The sequence below is a fragment of the Ixodes scapularis genome, unplaced genomic scaffold (genome assembly GCF_016920785.2).
Source record: "Ixodes scapularis isolate PalLabHiFi unplaced genomic scaffold, ASM1692078v2 PGA_scaffold1__304_contigs__length_218370807, whole genome shotgun sequence".
NCBI lineage: Eukaryota > Metazoa > Arthropoda > Arachnida > Ixodida > Ixodidae > Ixodes > Ixodes scapularis.
This window is the reverse complement of record NW_024609846.1, coordinates 82,551,586-82,575,461: the sequence shown is the minus strand read 5'-3', so window position 1 is coordinate 82,575,461 and position 23,876 is coordinate 82,551,586. Positions and strand designations below refer to the sequence as shown.

Genomic DNA, 23,876 nt, shown 5'->3' with positions numbered 1-23,876 from the left:
TCCCACGACTCCGCCGTCTTCACAACCAAAGACTCGGACCCTCCAGCTGCCTGCGCGGAGCCTGTTGCAGAAAGTCGACCAGTTGCTGGATGCTGTGAGCAGACTGCAGTTTTGGCTTAGTGCGGGCTGCAGTTCACGAGTTTATTCTTACTGTTGTTACGCCTCTATGTTTGCTCATCAGGAAACCCCAGTATACCCCGCTGATCGCCCGACTCCGCCGGCCCCACAATCCAAAACTGTGCCGCTCCAGCCGTCTGTGAGGAGCTTGTTGCGGAAAGCCGACCGGCTGCTGGATGCTGTAAGCAGACCGCCTTTCGGGTGCTCTGCGAGCCGCTGTTTGTGAGTTAGTTTTGACTGTTGCTATGCCTGTGTTCTCATATCAGGAAACCCCAGTACACCCCGCTGGTCCAACAATTCCGCCCGCCCCACTACCCAAGACTCTGCCGCTCCAGCCGCCCGTGCTAAGCTTCTTGCAGAAAGCTGACCAGCTGCTGGATGCTGTAAGCAAACGGCCTTTCGGGTGCCACTGTTTGTGTGGGCCACTGTTTGTAAGTTAGTTCTTAAGTTCTTGCTGTCTTTACGCCTCTGTATTTGCACATCAGGAAACTCCAGTTCATCTAGCTGGTCCCACGACTCCGCCGGCCCCACAACCTAAGACTCAGCTGCTTCAGCCGTCTGTGCGGAGCTTGTTGCAGAAACCCGACCGGCTGCTAGATGCTGTAAGCAAACCCCCTTTCGGATGCTCTGTGGGCCACTGTTTGTGAGTTCGTTCTTAAGTTCTTACTGTTTTTATGCCTCTGTATTTGCACATCAGGAAACCCCAGTTCACCCAGCTGGTCCAACGCCAACGCTGGCCCCAGAACCCAAGACTCTGCTGCTCCAGCCGCCCGTGCGGAGCTTCTTGCAGAAAGCTGACCGGCTGCTGGATGCTGTAAGCTAACCCCCTTTCGGGTGCTCTGCGGGCCACTGTTTGTGAGTTAGTTCTTAAGTTCTTACTGTTTTTATGCATCTGTATTTGCACATCAGGAAACCCCAGTTCACCCAGCTGGTCCAACGCCAACGCCGGCCCCAGAACCCAAGACTCTGCTGCTCCAGCCGCCCGTGCGGAGCTTCTTGCAGAAAGCTGACCGGCTGCTGGATGCTGTAAGCTAACCCCCTTTCGGGTGCTCTTCGGGCCACTGTTTGTGAGTTAGTTCTTAAGTTCTTACTGTTTTTATGCATCTGTATTTGCACATCAGGAAACCCCAGTTCACCCAGCTGGTCCAACGCCAACGCCGGCCCCAGAACCCAAGACTCTGCTGCTCCAGCCGCCCGTGCGGAGCTTCTTGCAGAAAGCTGACCGGCTGCTGGATGCTGTAAGCAAACCCCCTTTCGGATGCTCTTCGGGCCACTGTTTGTGAGTTAGTTCTTAAGTTCTTACTGTTTTTATGCATCTGTATTTGCACATCAGGAAACCCCAGTTCACCCAGCTGGTCCAACGCCAACGCTGGCCCCAGAACCCAAGACTCTGCTGCTCCAGCCGCCCGTGCGGAGCTTCTTGCAGAAAGCTGACCGGCTGCTGGATGCTGTAAGCTAACCCCCTTTCGGGTGCTCTGCGGGCCACTGTTTGTGAGTTAGTTCCTAAGTTCTTACTGTTTTTATGCATCTGTATTTGCACATCAGGAAGCCCTAGTTCACCCAGCTGGTCCCACGACTCCGCCGGCCCTAGAACCCAAGACTCTGCCGCTCCAGCCGCCCGTGCGGAGCTTCTTGCAGAAAGCTGACCGGCTGCTGGATGCTGTAAGCTAACCCCCTTTCGGGTGCTCTGCGGGCCACTGTTTGTGAGTTAGTTCTTAAGTTCTTACTGTTTTTATGCATCTGTATTTGCACATCAGGAAACCCCAGTTCACCCAGCTGGTCCAACGCCAACGCTGGCCCCAGAACCCAAGACTCTGCTGCTCCAGCCGCCCGTGCGGAGCTTCTTGCAGAAAGCTGACCGGCTGCTGGATGCTGTAAGCTAACCCCCTTTCGGATGCTCTTCGGGCCACTGTTTGTGAGTTAGTTCTTAAGTTCTTACTGTTTTTATGCATCTGTATTTGCACATCAGGAAACCCCAGTTCACCCAGCTGGTCCAACGCCAACGCTGGCCCCAGAACCCAAGACTCTGCTGCTCCAGCCGCCCGTGCGGAGCTTCTTGCAGAAAGCTGACCGGCTGCTGGATGCTGTAAGCTAACCCCCTTTCGGATGCTCTTCGGGCCACTGTTTGTGAGTTAGTTCTTAAGTTCTTACTGTTTTTATGCATCTGTATTTGCACATCAGGAAACCCCAGTTCACCCAGCTGGTCCAACGCCAACGCTGGCCCCAGAACCCAAGACTCTGCTGCTCCAGCCGCCCGTGCGGAGCTTCTTGCAGAAAGCTGACCGGCTGCTGGATGCTGTAAGCAAACCCCCTTTCGGATGCTCTTCGGGCCACTGTTTGTGAGTTAGTTCTTAAGTTCTTACTGTTTTTATGCATCTGTATTTGCACATCAGGAAACCCCAGTTCACCTAGCTGGTCCAACGCCAACGCTGGCCCCAGAACCCAAGACTCTGCTGCTCCAGCCGCCCGTGCGGAGCTTCTTGCAGAAAGCTGACCGCCTGCTGGATGCTGTAAGCTAACCGCCTTTCGGGTGCTCTGCGGGCCACTGTTTGTGAGTTAGTTCCTAAGTTCTTACTGTTTTTATGCATCTGTATTTGCACATCAGGAAACCCTAGTTCACCCAGCTGGTCCCACGACTCCGCCGGCCCTAGAACCCAAGACTCTGCCGCTCCAGCCGCCCGTGCGGAGCTTCTTGCAGAAAGCTGACCGGCTGCTGGATGCTGTAAGCTAACCCCCTTTCGGGTGCTCTTCGGGCCACTGTTTGTGAGTTAGTTCCTAAGTTCTTACTGTTTTTATGCATCTGTATTTGCACATCAGGAAACCCTAGTTCACCCAGCTGGTCCCACAACTCCGCCGGCCCTAGAACCCAAGACTCTGCCGCTCCAGCCGCCCGTGCGGAGCTTCTTGCAGAAAGCTGACCGGCTGCTGGATGCTGTAAGCTAACCCCCTTTCGGGTGCTCTGCGGGCCACTGTTTGTGAGTTAGTTCTTAAGTTCTTACTGTTTTTATGCATCTGTATTTGCACATCAGGAAACCCCAATTCACCCAGCTGGTCCAACGCCGGCCCCAGAACCCAAGACTCTGCCGCTCCAGCTGCCTGTGCTGAGCCCGTTGCCGAAAGCCGACAAGCTGCTGGATGCTGTAAGCAGACTGCATTTTTGGCTCAGTGCAGGCTGCTGTTCACAAGTCCATTCTTACTGTTCTTACGCATTTGTGTTTGCACATCAACAGAACCCAGGATACTCCGCTGGTCCCACGACTACGCCTGCTCCGCAGCCTGAGGCTCTGCCATTGACAACAACAATCAAAGTTACGGTGGTGCCTTTAGATTTGGTAAGTCCTCATCCATCCCTTTACGAAAGTGTAGTGCTGCACAGGTTTATGTAAATGAAACATCATCATTGCAGTACAGTGTTATATGGGGTCCATATCACAAGAGCGAATGACATTTTAGCGAACGGCGACATTTGAGCGAATGGTCGTTTTAGCGAAAAACGGGGGCGCGCGTTAACCCATTCGTCGCGCTACGCTTTACGCCGCTTCGCGGCGACAGTCTGCGGCAACTCATTACAAAAATATGAACTCACTTGGCCCACCCAAAAACGCCGCTTCGCGGCGTCCGACTATTCGCTAAAGTGTCATTCGATGAAACGTGGGCGTTCGCTAAAACGTCATTCGATCAAGTCAGTGCCTCCCTGTTATATGAGAGATGTAGTAGTTCAGGCTGCCTAACGTCTCATTCATGTGGATTGTGGTTTAGGTTTTGCAGGCTGGACTTAATGATCAAGGCCCTCTGGAAGCGCGACACTGCCCTACAGTAAGTTATTGGCTTCTTTAAGCAGCGTAATCTTTGTAAGCTGACTAACTTCTTTGGTTTTACATTTCTCAGGTGACAACAAAAGACCAAGAAACCCAGTGGGAAGCTCTGGAACTAGAGGACCACAGCTACTCCTTCAAGGAGTCTCGAAAACCTGCCATCGCGCTGAAAATGTCGGCTTCAGATATAATGTTTTATACGGGTGTCTCGAAGACCGTGTTTCTAAGTCTCGCGGAGGCCGTCTGTAAAATGACCACCACCAACTCTCAGTTGTCCGCAGAAGACCAGCTTCTGATAACACTCATGAGATTGCGCCTAGGCCTCCTTTATGGGGACCTAGCTAGGAGGTTTGAGACCTCGGTCACTAGAATTTGTGACATTGTGAAAAGAATGCTTCGGATCCTAAAGAAGATCATGAGCTATGTTGTTTTCTGGCTGCCACGGTCACGCATAGAAAACAGTATGCCTGCCTCTTTTGTTGAAGGCGGTTACGGCAGGACTACCTGCATCTTTGATTGCACGGAAGTCATTCTGCAGAGGCCTAAGAAGCTCATGGCTCGAGCACAGACATTCAGCTCTTACAAGGCAAACAACACGGTCAAATTTCTTACAGTTATCGCCCCCAATGGCTTCATTATGTATGTGTCAGATGTGTATGGTGGGAGGGCTTCCGATAAATACATTGTGCGGCACTGCGGGGTCGAGGACCACTTCCAGTGTGGCGATGAGATTATGGCTGATCGTGGGTTTACTTTGGATGCCCACCTGGAGCTTCAAGGGGTGAAGTTGAACAAGCCGGCGTTCACAAAGGGTAAGACGATTGCATGGCATGAACCCTAATGCAGGCACTGTTTATTCATGTCCTGTCTGCAAATGCTTTGTGTTAGTTATACTCTTGGAGATAACTAGGGCTGGTTCTTGGTTTAAAATTTTAGCCAGTCTCATTGCCTTGCAATAGTCAAATTTTTGGTTGCACTGATGTTCAGGCTCAATATATTGTGAAAAGAGCAAGGACGCCTGTTCTTCGTTGCTTCCTTTTGCTGTGTGATAAACAATGCAATGCACTTTTTCAGCTGGGGATAAACTTGAACCTTCAATTGATAATGCTCAAATGACAAAATATTACTCCCAACTGTGAAGGCAAAGAGGTTTCCTGATGTTATCTGGCATGAGCAGGGTCATTCACTTCACAATCATTCCTGCAGCGCTAAATAGATGCTTGCGAGACGTTGAACAAAGACGCACGGAACTTTCTTCATTACTGACTCGACTTCTAAAATGAGGAAGCCTAGCGAGTACTATGATATAATGTAACATAAGAAACGGGCCTTGGGATGACATAAAATAAGGCACTGGCCTTATTTTATGTCATCTAAACAGGCAAATGTGCACAGATTGGATACAAGTGTTGCGGCAGCACTGAGACGAGACTTGTATCCTCACTGATTGAACATGATCCTCAGCCAAACACTGATGCAGCACTCGTGTCTCATTTGTGCCTCATGCTTGCCTCTTCAGGTGCTGTACAATATTCAGGCCTATGAGCCTTGCTATCTAAAAGGTGTTCACCTGGGAGCTAATTCCTGCAGAAAGGAGGGATTTCCTTCTTTCTGGGTCAGAGACAGAATCGAGGAGAGGTGTCCTCGTCTCTGGCTGCAGACTGGGCCTTATATTGAACTAAGCTTAAGTTGGAAGCAATCCGAGCCTAAATGTGATGAATGTTATTGGCATTTTTGTGTTCCCCACAGATGAATGGACTAACCTTTTAAAAGCACGGAAACCGTAAAAAAAAAAAAAAAAAAAGATTTTTTGGGGGGTTTACTTAGTTAAAAATAATATTCAATTAATTGTGAGGTTAGTCTATCAATCACCCAGCCATAGGAAATATGACTGTGTTTACTTAAATGTGAATGTGGATCCTCAAATGTTTGCAATGCAAGTTTGATCTGTTATAAGTATGTGCTTGCATTGTGCAGTGCTTCATGCTGCTTTGCCCAGCTATTTCGGTGGCCAGAGTGCTGCGCTCTCCAGTGGCTTGGCACTAGACTTGTCAACTTGTTGGTGCACAACATCCAACTTCTTTGAGTGGATACCTCCGGCAACTTTCCTTATCTGCCGAAATAGTGGGAACATGCTTCTTAATTCTTAATCTCGCCAAGCATTTTAAGCTAATAGGAGCAACTCAAGCATGCTTTGCATGTCTGGCATTGCATGTACACAAAACACAGCACACAAGCTGTCTTTTTTTTCATCGAAATGCTATTTTGGCCGCAGCCAAGCCATGGTTTTGAGACGTAGCACTTCAGAAACTATTGTGAAGCACTACATGAAGTAGCCATTCTTCAACTTTGTCAAGGATAGTACTGCCATGAGAAAACAGTTTGCGTGTTTTGTATGCAAGGAGAAACGGAGAGAGGAGTACATGAGAGCGCACAGGGATGTCGGAGCACCGAGCTCTAATTTCGCTTTGATTAGAGGGAGACTCTGGAGACAAATGCAGCTAGCCCAATATTCCTTCCAGTCAGAGCTTGGCACTCTCTCCCCGCACGCTTGCAGTAAATCTGCAACTCACATATTTCTTAATGTTTGTTGTGATTTCCTTAGTTCTACATGTCCTCCATTGTTTCTAGTTCAGTGCATAGCCAGAAATTGTGTTGATGTGACGTATTCCTTACTAAAGTCAGCATGCTATATATGCAGCTTGCAATGGAAGGACTGGTCAAAGGTACTGCAGGATGCAGCGTTAGTAAAACTAAACAATCATATGTCTTCTTTATTATTCGCAGGGAAATCCCAGCTCTCCGAGCTCGATGTGACTCGAACGAGAAGAATCGCCTCATTACGGATACATGTTGAGAGAGCGATTAATCGCATTAAAACGTACCGTATCTTCAAGTCAGCGTTAACCATAACGTCGAGGAGAACCATGAGTGATATGGTCTTCATCTGCGCAGGACTGTGCAATCTGAAGGCACCTCTGATTGCAACGCAAGGAACAGCGGCAAGTGCCAGCGTTGATGTGTAGACACTGACTCTGTAGACACTGAATTCTCGAGCTTGTTTTCTACATGTTCCGTTCTAATGTACTGGGTCTGATCAAGAAAATGAAACCCGGTTTTTGGCGTGCATAGACAAATTATTTGTTGCCAAAAGATGAAACTGGGAATGTCAGGCTAGCAGTGGTGAGAGAATGTGAAAGTTCGACAACTTGAAGTTACCTGGATCATCCAAATACTCGGGGCAAACGAAAAAAAATGGTATTCTAGATGTATCTAATGCTCCGGTGGGAAAAATTTGCGAGTAAGAAATGCAGTATTGTTTTTTTTTTTTTTTTTTTGAGACCATACTTCTAGCACAGAATGTGGTTTATGGGTTGTTTACAATAGGAAACTAGATATGAACAAGCGTCGTAACGACCGACATGTTCGTTAAAGTTGTGTATAAAATCAACATAGCCCCAGCAGGGATAGAATCTAGGTCGACTGCAGCTGCTCTCAGTAGACAAATTCTGATAGCAAATTCTGTCATTGGCTATTGTTTGTTATTTGTTTTTAAAATAAACACCACAGGCATTTAGTGGCATTTGTTCTGTTCTACATGCATTACGCTGAGGTAGTCGTCTATTTATAGAGAAATTTCGTGTTTCCATTTTTCGATTCTGGTAACATATTCTCCAGCTTTTGCATTCTGCCACTACAGCTAGTGTCGCATTCTCATGCAGTTTCCAGTACCTATGCGGCTCAAGACAGGTTTTATTTCCTTGGACAGACTTGGTAGTGTGGTTTATGATCATTGCTCTATCCGTGTTTCCTTTGTGTGCCTCACATCGCTGATGTTGAGTACAATTTTTGTAGGTGTGTTTGTTTTGATCTCTTGTCTGCAGGATGGAAGTTTTTTGTTTATTTTCTTGCTCACTTAATTGGGGAGTGGAACAATTTTCAAACTTCAGAACAAAAACCTTTCATTGCTTAAGTGCACTAGATATTTTTTTAACAATAGTGGGTTTACACAATTGCACGACATACGTCACAGCAACAGGAGCTCAGCAATCACGTAATTCGCCAACACTGTGACATCATTGTCGTTTCTGCACTGCCTCCTGAGCACAGTTCCGAGAATTTTTACACCACTTCCGCTCTCAATTCCACTCCCGTGCCGTAACTAAAAGTCATTTTCTTTGGACCCGCTACAAACTTTCCAAGGTCTAGCCATACAACGTGCAAGTTCGTCTGCTCGGATGGTCGTGTGCATGCTCCGGAAAAAGTGGGGTTTCTGTTACATCCACCCTCAGAGTGAGAACGGTAAGGCATGTCTTTCAAATGCCTGGCCCTCAACTAGTGTTTGTGGTTTTGATCACGTGGTCGTTGCTTTTTGATGCATTCACTAGCTGTGCATTTGCTCGAGGCACTGTGAAGTTTTGAGCAGGATGTCAACGTTATTCCCCCAGCAGGATCTCGCTAAGAGCTGTTGCTGTAAAAATAATACAAATTGAAGTTCATGGTATCTTTCAACTGTTACACTGTCTACTGAGTCACTGTGTTCTCAAGCATGCTCGTGACCTTCCTTTTTTCATCGGTGGGAAGAGGACCTTTCGCCTCAGATAGGAACACTTTTCAAACTTTGGTTCGATCGCCTTGGAACATTATAGCCAGTCGGCATCGGTAATGGTCGTGGCAGGTAGCCAATCTTGGATGAGTGAAAAAACATAAGTATGGACATCCGTTTTTGCTCGCTTGTCATGAAAGCATCGGAAGGGGATAATTTGGTTGACTTCAGGTGAATGGCACGCTTACACACGCAACTTGCTCATTCACTGTGGCGTAGCTCGTGGTAACTTCGGGCCATTTTTCTCATGGCTGCCACATGCTGCTGCAAGTTGGGAAATAATCTGGCTTTTGCTTCGCGAGAACATGAAAAATCACAATATTTTAGGGAAAGTCTGCATTTACTTTTACTTACGTTGATACAAACAAAATATAAGTTATATGCTGCATGTTTGTGTAGTAAATTGTTTCACCTCCCCTTTAGATTGAAAGTGTTAGTATTCTTATTTGATGCAAAGGATAAAACTTGGCTTACGGACTTAGTCTAGCAAAAAAGTAGGTTTTTCACATGCCTCGTTTTACTCATGCCAATTATTTCACCTCTTTCGTTGTGATATGTGTACTAGCGTAAACAAAAATAACATATTAATAAATAAAAGATCCTGCTTAGCCGAGGATAATCTTAAAATGTTAACCAGTTTAAAGAGATGCTGAACTGAAATCTGGATTCCACAAAACACGGCGGCAAAAGCGTGCAACGGGATGCTACAAACACCAAAACATCACTCGTACAGCGATATCTCGAAGGGATGACCGTATTTCTCAGGAAAAGGAGGCGCATTGGACAGATGTGCTTACGTCTCGTTTCTCCGAGGAGGAGAAGGAACAGCCTCACGTCTTCTCCGCCTCGTCGCCTTGAGGGGGCGAAGTGAGAAGAGGAGGAAACGAGACATCTTGACATCACGCGCATTGTCCAATCTCGACCTTTTTCCAAAAATGCGGCCGTCCATTCGGGATATCATTTTACGAGTAGTGTTGTAGGGATTGTAGTCTCCCGCCTACAGCTCCTGCAATGTTTTCTGATATCAAAATTTCGGTTCACCATCCCTTCAAGTGCAGTTTCAAGATTGGTTTGGGACCGGTGGTCCCCTCTTCAGCTTTGACAACACATGCAATAGCCGAGGACGAGGACGCTGGTCTCGAAAGCCTTGTAAGCTGTCCTTGATGTGTTGTACATTTCAAGATTTTCCAAAGTTGGACAGTTTTTCTACTTCTTGGACACTTGCAAGTTACTGATTTCTGTTCTGCTTGACCGATTGTGGTATGTGTATATGAAATAATTCAAGGAATGTGAAAGACAAATGGCACAGTCTTCACACCTCGTCGAACCTTGAAAAACATGGCGAGCAGGCGACAGTCAACACTGGCTTGTTGTATGAAGCATTGTCACTGCTCCACCTGCTGCTTCATTTATTTCACCTTTTGTTCTTGTCACTTTTTGGAAAAAGTTTGATTACATGAGGGCCAGTCGCCTGTATTCAAGGCACATGTTCAGTTTGCCCCCCCTTTGCATCTTTTCAAGGTGCGGCAACATCGAAGAAAAATAAAACCGGCTCAGCCGAGGTGTGTTTTCAGCAATGAAGCTGCCATCGAAAGAAATCTCTAACAACACATCACTGTTCTTTGACCACACATACAAAAAACAGAGCTGCTTCCCTGTGCACAGCATTGTGTACTGTACTTGGCTATAAAAGCCGTTACTTCCAGTCTTTTTTAGTGTGTATGTGTCATCTCTTCTCTGGACATCATACCTCTTATTAGTGGCAATCATTGCCCTGCAGTCTTGCACCTCTGGACACTTTATCTCCAGAATGGCATTTTGACTTTCGATGATGCCATCAGGAGTAGCAGAGAGCCAGGGCTCCTCACTGCAAACTACAGTTCCACAGAGGGAAACTGTGAACCCTGTCTTTACAATGAACGCCTGCCGCGCTACAGGTTCATACATGTGTCCATGTCTAGTGGCAGCATTTCCATGGAATGAACTGCCTGTCAGGGTTAGAACGGCCTTCTCGTGAGATGTTTTTATCATCTTTGGTACGCACTTAACGTTGGATGCTGTGATGCGCAACTTCCGTGAATCTTTCCACAAGGCATTTGTAGTGCCCCGTGTTCCAGTTTCAAGTTGCACAGCTGCAGTACTAGTTAGTACAACGAAGTCACTATAAAATAAGTTGCATGCTGGGCACGATTCTGGAAGGGTCTCTGCCCTATCATGGTCTTGGTGGCTTGGGGCCTGGTCGGGCACCTTGGCAACTGGTTGAGCCTGGGGCTGCCTAGAGGCTGTGATGGTCTCATGCAAAAGCGTTCCTGCAATATAAACAGAATTTATTAAAAACGAAACATACAACTTCATATCAATGAATTACATTAGAAAAGCAAGAACAAATGATAACAGGCATCCTTAGCTCGTTTGCAGCTTGTTTAGGTGATCTCTGCATTTAGAAATAGTACCTGATGTGTCAAGGACAGACAAAATGGTGTTGGAATTTATTTGATATCGCAGAATATTTTATTTTCAAGTGTTTTCTGCTGATACCAGAATGCTGGTAAATCAAAGTGGGTGGCAGACACAGCTGACTGGTCAGTGACTCACCAGTTGGAACAAGTTCTGTGGTTAAAAAAGGGGTCTGTAGAAGCTCAACATGGAAGAGTTATATATTTATTGTAACAGTAATGTATGCACTAAGTACACTTGTTAAGGTAGTGCAGATAGGCTGGATTGCTCAAGCTCTATGGTTGCCCTTGAGCTCTAATCTTGTTATTTATCTCGTGTAAAGCTTCACATCTGATCTTATTTTGTTAAATATTGCCGTCATCTTTTTAGGGGCACGGAACAATTGTTTTTGAGTAGTGTTGTTAGCAGAGCTTGCCCCAATTCAAACTTGCCAAATGGACCAGGGTACTGGACTTCCAAATGGTTAACAATTAGACAATTAATAAACGAATATGGCAGCTACTTTGACCCTACTGTTTCATGACAAAATGAATGCTCCACATGTTTGGGGTAGTTACCAGATGGAATGAACCTGCCATTTCCACTTAAAATTAACTTCACATAAGCTCACTACGCAGAGTTTTGACATAATAATTATAAGAATAGCTCATACTTGCCTGGTATGCAGAATAGGCTCTTGAACGGAGCTGCTGCATGAAACTGCTGGAGCTCCTGGTCGTCCCGAAGGGAATGGACCTGCTTCGGTTCCGTAACTTCAGTCCCTCTTCTTTCTACTGCCCTGGCAGTTCCTTTCTGGAGCCGGAAGCTGATGTTGTGCAGGGGTGCTGGCATAACATTCTTCTTGGTCCCCCGATTCCAGTTCATTGCGGCATCGGTGCATGCCTGCCCAGTAAAACCAGCACTTGCCGCACAGTCCACTTTCCACAAGACAGCCCCGACGTGGCTGCAAACTCTTGCCTTGCCGGCCATGCATGTGCACCCACCAGTGATCACCTCACCGTCTTTCTTCGCGCAAATCCATGCGTCATTGGGCCTGTTCACAGACTGTGAACCTTGAACAGTTCCTTTCAGTAGAAGTGTGCACGGGTCAATCTCATGCACCAGCAATGCTCCGACCCAGCCGCTTTGCACGTAGTTGTACGAGTCGAGGCTCTTGTACGCCTTGACCTCCTCCAAGTCGCAGGCCTTGGTCTTGAGAAGATAGTAAACTATTTGTGGGGCACGAATTTCTGGCCATTTCTTTAGGTTGTCCTCCCATGTAGTTATGCAGGTTGGATGGGGGTAAAGGCGGTTCTCTGAAAATAAGATTCCACACAAAATTAGGGAAATGGTAGTTAGTGACATTAGAGTTCCACCAATATCAGCACATAAAAAAGCAAATAGGCAGAATAGAAACAGACATCTACAAGTGCCGTAATAGGCCTCGACAAGTCAAATGTAGAACGAATTTTGCAGCTTGTGGTGAAAATATAAGACCCTGGGTGTAATGATTGTTATTGGCTACTCAAGTTTTGTTTTTCATTCCGTTCATTCCTACGAGGATGTGCACTATAATTTTGTGTGTTGCTCGGTAGCGACGCCCGCTAAAATACGTTAAGCGAAACAATACGAAAAAAGGAGCGAAAAATCGTCGTCCCCCCCCCCCCCCCCCCCCCCCTTTTCACCCCCATCTCCTGAATAGTTCCGACGCATCTGGGCGTCATACGAAGTACAGATGTCCCGGTAACTGGCGTACCCCTCGACGGTGCACCATAACAAAAAAGCGTTCGGCCCGCGTCGCCAACTTGTATTTCTACGATTAAACGGCGATACTTCTATGCCCAGGGTCACCCTCGCTCGCGCATAGAAACCCTCCGTCAGTCATTCGCAGAAGACTGTCATTCTTCACAAACAACAACACGCGAAGAGTAAAACACTGGTAAACGTGCTCAGGAAAAGTGAACATACCTCCGATTTCGATTACCGGCGACGCTGGCGACGAACCTCTCGGCGCTGTTGACGCAACAACGGGCGCCATCAAGGCGAATAAACACACCAGAACACAAGAATGATTCACACTTTCAATAACAAACAAATTAAGAACTCACTAAAGGGAAAACAATGAAGATACGATGCACGGGGTCAATGGGGAGAACGCGGGAGCTAGGAACAACGCTGCTCTCCGCATACCAAAATGGGCGCGCAACAACCGTACGCCAGACGGCGCGGCTGTCGCTGCAACACGCAAGATGGCGACCACTACGCGGAAAAGGTGTATAGAGATGACCAGCTATACCTAATCATGGAGATTTATTATAATTCTTGCTATAAACAAATATCTTTTCTTCAATCACTAGGATTAAGACAGGTCATCAGGGCATCTCTGCTTAACATATGCTACTCACGCATGCCAGTTTAATTTTAAAATTTTACTGCAATGTAGATACAGTCCAATCCTGCTACAACAAAATTGAAGGTGCACGAGAAAAAATTTGTTGTAGCAAAAATTCTGTTGTTGTGAAATTAACAAAAAAATGTCATACCCGAACTGGTAAAGCACAAATCTCTGTACAAACCATGTGTACATAGCCTTGTCGAGCTTTCCTTACGCCGACGGTGTCAGTTTCTTTCGTTTGGCCGATGTCCCCAATGCAAAAGCCTTTTCGATTGCATCTTCCGACTTTAGGATCGTCGACAAAGAACTCGAAAAAATTTCGAACTTTTCTGCGATGCCAGATTTCTTCTGTCCACTTGCAACTTCGGCCAGGATGCGAGCTGTATCTTCTAAAGATAAAAACTTCTGCGTTTTGCTTGGTGGTGGCATGTCCAAAAAGCCCCCATACTGTATTGATAAAAGGACAACTGACAAAACAAAAAAGACGACTGAGCTTCGGGTTTGGATAGTGTGCAGCAGAGAATTATCAAGCCAAGAGCTAGGGTGCGACCAACATCGGTGCAACAGCGAAGGAAGGCCGGAAAGGCCAGCCTCAATCGCCGTCGCCATCGAGTAATGGTGGCTCGCACGCGCGGTCAATGTTGCGCCCATTGCGCTCGGGTTCCGGGGATTCCGGTTATTAGTGGCGGTTTCTGGTGGTTCAACACACGACTTAACCCTTTGCGGTCAGATACTCTGACCAACTTAATGGTCATTCCGGTCAGGACCTATTTTGTATGCATGGGCGCCGGAAAAGTAAAATTATTTCGGCGTATAAAGGCAACGTCTCACACTGAATGTAAGGACAGGAAAGTCCGGGAGATTGTTTGTGTACAAACTCCGGGACAATGTTTGTGGCGAAGCGGCTCTGCGGCCGCTGTCTCGCGCAGTGTTTTCATAGTCATCACTACTTTCACTCAAGTCACAGAGGTCGCCTCTCCATCATCTGATGGAGGGATATAGTCGGCCTCTTCACTGAAATCGTCGTCACTTTCAATTATATCATGCAGAGTTACATAAAACGAGCGTGGCTGTAACGTGGCTGTAACCATCGTGCGAGCGAAGTTGAAACTTGTGCGCTCCTCCGTAGCGCAAAAAAAAAAACATACGACATGAAACATGTCTCTTGTTTTTTTCTTTATGACTAGTCCTGCCCCTCTATGAGAAGAAACTCGAACCCTTTCAAGAGTGATGTGATTGAAGTGTTTTCCAAGAGATGGCGCCACCAATCCAGCAAAAAGAGCGAAGGAGCATGTTTAAAAGGACACGGAAACACGTGTCGGGAGACGCCCGACACCTGACCAGAAGCGCGTTTCTCCGATGTTGGACCTGGTCCGACACATGACCGCAAAGGGTTAAACTTTAGTACCCTAGACGCATTTTATCTGCCGAAATGCACCAAAGTGCTCGGAGGTTTGTTTTTCGTATGGAAAATTAAACTCTCGAACTTCGAATTGCTCTGTGAACTTTCGTTAAAGCGGCACGGCACAAGAAACTCTCTATGCTTTAGGGAGAATTTTTGTGCATTGACTCCTATGAACCGTTGACAAGGAACCGAAAAATGTTCGTTGAACTGGAAATTTCGTTAAAGCGACGTTCGTTGAAGCGGGGTTCGACTGTATCCAGAGCCATGAAGTTTCTGTTTCTTTTTAAATACCGTAGTTACACAAACGTAGGTCGACCCATTTTTCAATTTCTAAAAATCTGAAGTTGGGGGGGGGGGGAGGGTCGACTTATAATCGAATTAAAGCATTCCCACCACCAAAAAAAACAAAACAAATGCGATATCAAGAACGCCTCGATTTGTTACGAGTTCAGCCGGCTGTACCTGTTGCATTGCACTATTCTGTGTGCTCAGTTACAAGTTCTTTTCTTTTTTTCTTTTTTGTACGAACAAGTATTATTGATAGCAATTTGCAAATTAGCTCGAACGCATGACGGTAAACAGCGCACGGCACGCCTGACTCCCGGGGGTTGCGGCACTTCTTGTTAGAGCCACTCCAGAACGGCCGCTGGAACAGCCTCACGCCTCACTCCCTGCGGCTTCTTTTCGCAGTTTTTCGCACAATTCACGGTTGCACGTCGTTTGATTGAGGGTCAAGATCATGCTGGAGTGCCAACTATGATTTTCTGTATTGACATGTGTGATCCGGGCAGTTTAGGTTTTAAGTGCTCATTTATGGCCATTCTACATCCAGAAGCAACCAACAACTGCACTACTGGATGCAAGTTCGACCCATTGGAGCGGGCGGTGCTCCAGTGGAGTCTGGTGCAGGATCTTAACTGCGACGCCAAACGAGGCTTCCGCGGACCAAAGTCTGAATAGGTGAGGTGCCTTCTGGAGTGAGGGGTCAGGCTTGCAATGTATGCCACAGAAGTGAGCAATCGGTCCCTACTTGTGGTGTGGAATACGGTCACCGAGCAAGCGCGGAAGATCCGGTTGAGGCTGTCATTTGCAAAGCACGAGATTTCGTTGGACGATGCCGACTACGTGCCTCGAGAACGTAGTAGTGATAAAGACGGGACTAACATCACCAGTGCAGATGCATCGTAGTCTCTAGTCGCAGACAGCGTGAGAATGACAAGGAGCAGTTTCAGCTGTCCTGCCTCTAGCGTGAGCTTCCTAGTTTCGATAACGCCTAAGCATCTCACGCGCCTCATGCATGCATGCGCACCCAAAGCACGCCAGAAGGCATCGATCGCGTGCTGGAGGCTGGGCTTTTGAAAGAGATTCTCTGCCATTCTCACGTGTTCGCCGTAAAATGTACCCCTAAAGATTTTTTTTTTATTTTTTTCGTTGATGTGCAATGCGGGGGGGGGGTCGACTTACAATCATGTGAATACAGTATACCACGCACACGTGCATCATCCCACTAAGGAAATCAGCTTTCCACCTAAGTCTGCGGTTGCAATATTTATACCTTTCAAAGTGTTGATTATGGTGGGTCAGAGCCGTATATGTAGAGAATTTGGCCATTCGTTGGATTATCCGTTAGTCATTCATTGGACATCAACAGAGTGACTTCGACGCACTTATCAAGTTTGTTTCTCGCGACCACCGCCAGGGTATTATTTCCGGCTTCCGGTTGGCCCCATTGTAATTTCTGAAGACGCCCTTGAACACGCCCAGCCCACTTTCAACCAACGGCCGAAAGCAGGCTGGGCGTGTTCAAGGGCGTCTTCAGAAATTACAATGGGGCCAACCAGAAGCCGGAAATAATACCCTGGCGGTGGTCACGAGAAACAAACTTGATAAGTGCGTTTCTTTATGGTGGAAGAGTGCGACTAGCGGAACGATCGACATAAACTGTACGCCATGCGCCGAGGGCCGGGAATCTGCCGTCCCAGCGGTCACACTCTGTCCGAGCAAAACAGAGTTCAAGCGGCGCATTCGTTTCTTACATCTTGTGCATGGTCATGATCGAAACATCATGTCCACCGTATTTTCAACCATGAAGGGTTACCACACTTCACTCTTATGCTCTTATTAAAGCTATATACGAACATATGCCTTTGATTAAAACAGTTTCTTGCTACCACCACTAGGGGGTTCTTTTAGGCTTCTGGTTGGTCAAGAGAGCATGCCAAGCCCACTTTCTGCGTCAGGTGTACGCCTTGGGTCTGCCTGCGCCTCCCATTGAAGAACCTCTCTGTATGCACGGCTCTGTGGTGGGTTAGCCCCATTGAGTGTGCTGCTTATTAAGCACCAGTGCACTGCAGAGAAGCAAAACCTGCAGAAGCGAGTTCCGTGGGTGTTGCTTCCCCGCAGTGCACCGGTGCTCGGTAAGAAGCGCAATCATTGCGGCTAACCTGCTGCAATAAACACCTAAAAAAATATGAATATTGCAGTTCATCTCGAAGCCACTATCAAATATTGTATCCTTCAAAACTACTATTCAAAAATTTGAATATTCGCACAACAGTTATGGTAAAGCAGAGTATGGCAGGGACAGGTAAGGCACTGACGAGGATCGCGTTTGTTGAAGCAAGCATCTTTGCAGCTGTTATTAGCATACAGTGCCGACTGATTTTTCGGACTTCGCATTAACCGGAGAAATGTCTGAATAAGAGAGAAGTAAAAAAAAAAAATGAGACGTTTACAAATCTTTGTAAAGCGAAATTAGAGTGCAGTTCTTGAAGTATTCTGATTCTGCGATATACCAAGCTAAAGAATTTGAGAAATATATATATATATATATATATGTACAAATATGGACCACTTTCCTCTCCTCTTCCGTGTCCTCCTCCTCCTCATTATCCTCCCCTCCTCCTCTTTTGTGCTCTCCCCTCCTCCTTCGTACCCTCCCCTCTTTCTCTGGTTGCGACGACAACGATAACAATGTGCACAACACGGGAACGAGCACCTAAGAGCTGCGCTCTAAAAGCCATCAATAGTGCCTTGCTTCAGGTTACACCTCCATTTGCGTACAGCCACTTTCTATGAGCTTGAGAATCACTGCCTTCTTTTCTAGTGTTACGGTCGAGTACTTTCCGCACTTTTTAGCAACACTTTGCAGCAGTGGAAGAACAGATGGGGCCATGACATTCAAGCCAGCGCAGTCCGAAGACATGATTCACCGAGACCAGATGAGGGGCGCAAGTCCATGACAGCAGAATGGCAAATGAACAAAGCGAAATGGTAACAATGATAATGATAACAGCGTAGCACAGCGTCACCTAGCAATAGGCCTTAGCAGTAAGCTCTGCCAAACCAAGCCAATACACATGCAGCCAACATTGAATCTAAAATGGCGGCTTCTTGGTGGTGCTTCCCGCTGATCGCTTGCAACGCTTTTGTCTGAAAAATATAACCTTCTGACTTTAAGCTGTCCGAACCATCGGTCACGAATATCCACTATTTCTATCAGGTAGGTTACGGTTCCTCCTTTAAGCCCGAAATATTGAACACGTCCGAATTATTGGCGTCCAAAAAGTCGGTCGGCGACTGTACTCCACTTTATTTGGAGAGATGCAACGATACTTACTGCCATTTCTGACGACTTTCTCAAGTGGGACTGCTCTGTCTTGGCTCGACCACACGACAAAAAAGACAATAAATATTGGCTTTCTTCGCTTCACCTTGACCTCAAAAACTTTGTTTATCTAAAGCGACCCCTTAAACTGAGCAAAACTCGGGTTTCATTATTGGATAGACTCGACCTGCTCACTCTGAATAAATGCGTTAAGATACAGACCATGCAGGCATTAAGGGAGAGAAAGCTCCTCCATAGTTTCAGAAGATTACCATTACAGTGTAGACCGCATATAACGTATGTCTCAGGAGTCGCGAAAATCCGCACTATAAGCGGTACCGCACTATAACCAAAACATCAGTTTTTCAGGCCAAAATACATGCCATGAAACAACTTACCTTTGTAAAAGAATTTATTTTATGTTAGTTGAAAAATAAAGCTTAGTTTGAGGAAAGTCTTTATTTCACCAGACTAGTACAGTTCTGTCTCAAGTGTGTCACACATTTTGAAAGAAATGAGCAGCCTTTTAACGGCGTCGGGGGTTGCGGACGGACGTTGCGAGCCTTCAGGATTGCTAACCCTAATCACTTTTCTCCGGAGATGAAAACGCGTGAAAATTCGCATCCTTCATACGGTACGCGCCAGTAATACCTTGAACTTTGGCACACGCATGAAATGCGCCAAATAAGAAATCCGGGCGATGTTCGAGGACACAAATGCTTAGAAATCACCACTGTAGTCGAAGTAAACAAACACGACGACACGGGCGTTTTTGCCGTCTTGAGAGCGCCGCCACGACATCGCCGCACGAGTAGGTGGATCTTCCCTTCTAGTACGTGCTGGGTTATCATAGCGACACACAACGAAAATTCAAAGTCAAGGATAGCGCTTTTACGCAGAACGCCGTCTACGACGACGACCACAACCGACGCCATGTTTGCGGAATAGAAGCAGCCGGCGCGCGACCGGCATGCAACGCGCGCAAACACTTCTCCTCGACCTGCGATTGGTCTGTCGTTGCGGTTGTTTGTTTCTTTGTTTCCAACGCGGCGGAGGGATGCACGCACGTGAACGACTCGTGCGTGCGTCTCTCCGTCGCTATGGCAACCGAAGCCTCTCTCTTCGCTTCTCCCCGCGTTTTCGAGCAACCTCCTTGCCCCGCGAGTGCAGCTTGTGGCTCGCGCGAGCTCGCTGCTCCGGTCGGCGGCGCAGTCGGCGGGCTGTGCCAAAAACCGCACTATAACCGGTATTTCTTTTCGCGCGCCTGCATTTTAAGCGGTATGTAATTACATGGAGTTCTATGAAAGGTGAACCGGTGGTTTAAAAAAAATGCGTTATACCCGGTCCTGCACTATAAGCGGTTACGTTATAAGTGGTCTATACTGTATTTTTATTCTTGCCCAAAATGTCAGACACTTGAACACTCTAGGTCGAGATACTGAGTGTAAGAAAAAAGGAGGCCAACATGGCCTTGCTGAGTCAACCTCAAACATTCGAGGTCAAATGTTCGAGACACCAAAGGTAATAAAAAGGAGGCTAGTGTAGCCTTGCTGAGTCAGACACTCGGAGAGTCCCGCACTAGTAGCTGTAGTGCCGACACCTCACCGCTTGCTGCTGTTTTATCAACGCTCTTTCTTTCTTTGGTTTCTGGCACAAGTTGACCGATTAAACCTCTATTCATAATTTTACCCTTGTCGACACTTTTCCATACGCCACAATATGTCATCTTCGCTCCTGTTTTCTGCCACATCCCAAATGCATGCGGCGTTCTGTTCTGAAACCAGACAATTGACGGAGCCCCTCGAAACTCATGCGGTACTCCCGCAGAAATGCCGAGGGGATGGGAATGGTCACCGAACTCTCGAAAGCTGCTTTTGCGTCTACTTTCCCGCAGAGCACACAGCACAGAGCATTCCAGATGCTTGTATTACGCTCAGTGTCACACGGCAGACTACCTGTATGTAGTAGCAAAATGAAACAATAAGTTGCTGACGTAGCAACCAACTGTCGGTTAGAAGGACCTGAAACAGTTTTATTATCACTTTGGCTAAGGGGTGCTGCAAATAAACTAGGATGACTTCGTGTCGGCCGTGGTCGATCTTAAGGTTAAAAAAAGTATAGTATGTGTTTCCATACTCGGTCTTCAACGCCATCAAAGCTGATGGCGCGAGCCTGTCTCCATATAACACGATTTGCAAGTGACCTCGTGCAAACGAGAAACAAGGCGAAGCCGCGCACTCGCACCGGAAGCTTTTGTGGCGTCGTACGCTAGGCACAAAATGGAATATAGGAAGAAATGGCTTCCTTGGCTGTCATTCAAAGATCCTCAAAACCTGGAGGAGGGAGAGGTCAAAGAGACGCCCTCTCACCTCGGGTGCCATGAGCAAGGCGTTGCCACCCCTGCACACCTCGGCGGTGGGGAAGGGCAGACACAGGTGGTACGGGGGCCCCTGTGCCAGGCAGCAGCCAAAGTCCGCAATGGCCAGCCGGGGGCTCTCGGGGCCCTCGGACAGGTCCAGGAGCAGGTTGTTGGCCTTGAGGTCCCGGTGGGCCACCCCGTGCTGGCACAGGTGCGCCACGCCCTCCAGAAGCTGGCACAGCAGGCTCAGGCGCACGTGGCTGCTCAGGGGCTCCTCCCGGCGCAGGTACTGCTCCAGGCTGCACTCATACCTGGACGCGTACACGGGGCAACAGCCGTCAGGGACGGCAGGAAGGAAGGCCCCGCAAGAGGGGAACTCCAGCGAGCCTTGTACATGTGCCCATAGTCAAGGACAAAGGGAGGACGCGAGGGAGGAGCTTCAATTGCCCCACCTCCAGCGCGAGCCTCCTTCCTTCGACAACGCATCAACATTGAATGCCAAAGCACAGCATGCTTATGCTAACTTCTGCCACGCTGTCTCCCGCGCAAAAAGTCAGCGCCGGTGACTTTTTTAGCTACCCCTACTAATGAGGTTTTCTGAGTCCCTGGCCTTTACTCTTTCCAGCAGGCTATATAGTATTGCAAAATCCGGAACAGATATTGCAAAATCGGCACATGAATGCGACGCTAAAACCCAACATTCGAATATACACCCGCTTTTCAGACCCGTCACGTCACTGGCAGGCAGGTCTGCAAGTCGAGCGGCCATTCTATAAAACAGAGTATGCCGCGCATTTGTTTCATGCTGCTACGGGGGTGCTAGAGCAAACTTCCAAAGCGTTCACTTGACGCCATCAAACTTCTTGTAATCGGTTGAGAAAAACTTCTAGTACCTAAAGAGTAAACCTATGCACGCCGCCGGCACAGATGGAAGCAGAATTGTAGCAGGCAAAATATTGATTTGGAACAGCCACTGAGCTTTTGGAAAGGACGTCAACCTCTGTTAGCATGCTACTTTAAAATAAAAATGTGACTGCATCGCTAAACGAGTTCCCATCTGATAATGATTGAGGGTCTTTCTTTGATACTGAGGCATAATACTTATTATCTTTTGTAATAGGAATAAATAGGACAAAAAGAAATGCTGAACCTTTTTAAAAGGTTTTTAGGCCAAAGAGTAAGTCTCATTTACAAGGGCTACCTAAAAAAAAGAAATGTTTGAAAAATGAAGCATTGCACAAAACTTCAGTTGAAATAAAGCCTCTCCCTCCCTCTTTTACACTAGGTGTCGGTAAATATCATTCCTGTAAAATGCTGGCAAATATCAGCATACCGCTAAAACGTTTATCAATAAAGATACGTACGTACCCCCAAGGTTGTAATTTCATAAGCTGCGAAAACAACCACCAACAAATATTATTAAAATCAAAAGTGACACTGCACTTTAGTGGCGTTCGAACCAGGGTTGAGCAAAAGTTTGCTGCTCTTTCAATTGATCACTGCACGCAAACTACTTTGGCTAGCATATGTACTCAAATAATCTTTTTTTTTTAACTTAACAGATTTGTTTAAAAAAACGCTGTGAAAGTTACACTTATGCGGTTTGTGCAGGTGAGTTATACGGCCAGAGGGACATAGTACAGGGGGCTAATCGTAACGATCAGTAGGCTAATAAATTCAAATTCACTAACTTTTTAATTAATGAAAATAGACATATGGCTCCAATTAGAAACTTGCTGAGTGTCATCGAGAATCACTAAATCAGTAATTTCAGAAGGACATTGAGTGCTTGAGAAGCGTAGTAGTGCACTAAAGTTACCACTCGTGGAGCAGGCGCAAGGCTAGCAGTTGCGGTAAGGCCCCCGCGCGATTGTTCCATCTCTTATCTAGCCCCAGACTTGTACCTGCTCCATGAGTGATAACTTTATTCACTACAATGCTTTATGCAAAAAAGGTTTTCTTTGCGTAAAATTTGTTTTTTGAAACGAGTGTCCCAACCAGACTGTTTAAAAAATATATATATATTTCTTTTCAGTAGCCTTTTAAAGGGAGACTCCACTCCATTCCGAAAAATTTAGGCTTACATGGGATTCCATTTCACAAAGCACTACTAAACAGCTCTACGTCTTCGGATTCGCGAAATGTGGAATATTATTTGTGTAATCTTAATTTAAACATCAGCTGATACCGAAACCGAAACTTCGGTTGTGTCAGGCAACATTGGTCTCTAGTCGTCAGAGTCATGGACACGTCACGTCGAACCACGTGGTCTTGTGACGTTCGTGGGGGCGAGGTACAGGACATGCGACGCGGGCAGGTCGCTTCGCATGGCGTGGGCGGTGATGGCCCGGGCCCGGGGGAGAGGGGAAGGGAAGAAGACGAAAGAGGAAAGGGGGAGCAGAGAAACAGACCGATAAGCGTGCAGGGCAGCGCAAACTAGCGCATCCGCGTTACGGTCATCACGTGGATGCCGTTGAGCCAACAGTGGGAGGAGAAACTCATGACGTCATCGTTCAATTTCGCTCAGAGAAGTAAAAACAAACAAATGGTGAGAATGACGTAGTCATGCCTCTGACGTAGTGGTTCAACGTTGGCCGCTCCAACTCCGTCGCATTGACTGCGCTGACGATTGCGCCTCACGCTGCACAATAGAGTTGGCAGAATTTGGCAACTTGGCTCATTTGAAAGTTTGCTGGCCAGTTTAATTAATATATAGACGGAATTATACCGTAATATTTGACATGGGGTCTTCCTATATGATTCTGAAGAGGGCTGCATAGCTTTCTAAATATCAAAAATGAAGCCGAGTTGCCCTTTAGGAGCCTTTCATTCATGGCACAATTTCAAGCAAATGGCACAGCACTTCCATCACTACGCTGGCGTCACATTTTCATTGTTGCAAAAAAAAAAAATTTTTGTTCGAAGAAAAATACACATGTTGAGGAATAAAATAGTAAAATCAATAACTTTGGGGGAAAAACTTTATTTTGGCCTAATATTTGGGTTCTAGTTCAACAATGTTTGTTGGTGTGTTTGGGTCAATTTTGAGGCAAATCAGGTACCGTAAAGAGAATGTTAAAGTACACCCATCAAACTGCGGGCACCTCAGTCGGGACTCAAAACCCCAAGCCAGCCC

At 46.9% G+C, this 23,876-nt stretch overlaps 2 protein-coding genes and 2 long non-coding RNA genes across 4 annotated transcripts in view; 2 read left to right on the top strand and 2 right to left on the bottom strand.

The window, feature by feature from the left end:
* Positions 1 to 23,876, bottom strand: part of LOC120837792 (serine/threonine-protein kinase Pink1, mitochondrial) — a 42,469-nt gene that overhangs the window by 4,890 nt on the left and 13,703 nt on the right. Inside the window, exon 5 of the mRNA XM_040207384.3 lies at positions 20,751 to 21,051. Within this exon, the coding sequence (XP_040063318.1) occupies positions 20,751 to 21,051 (301 nt within the window). The remainder of the gene's footprint in view (positions 1 to 20,750; positions 21,052 to 23,876) is intronic.
* LOC121836094 lies at positions 279 to 846 on the top strand. The gene is made up of 3 exons (XR_006077778.1): positions 279 to 298; positions 603 to 719; positions 815 to 846. It is a non-coding gene; the product is annotated as an uncharacterized LOC121836094 (long non-coding RNA).
* LOC121836095 lies at positions 7,451 to 10,248 on the top strand. The gene is made up of 2 exons (XR_006077779.1): positions 7,451 to 8,234; positions 10,060 to 10,248. It is a non-coding gene; the product is annotated as an uncharacterized LOC121836095 (long non-coding RNA).
* Positions 10,765 to 12,418, bottom strand: LOC115330909. The gene is made up of 2 exons (XM_040207385.3): positions 11,648 to 12,418; positions 10,765 to 10,847 (listed from the first exon to the last, which is right to left on the bottom strand). The coding sequence occupies exons 1-2, from the start codon at positions 12,337 to 12,339 to the stop codon at positions 10,832 to 10,834; spliced, it is 708 nt and encodes a 235-aa protein (XP_040063319.3). The 5' UTR covers positions 12,340 to 12,418; the 3' UTR covers positions 10,765 to 10,831.

Coding starts and splice junctions, on each gene's coding strand:
- LOC115330909 (XM_040207385.3), bottom strand. CDS start 12,339: ATGTCACTAACTACCATTTCCCTAATTTTGTGTGGAATCTTATTTTCA.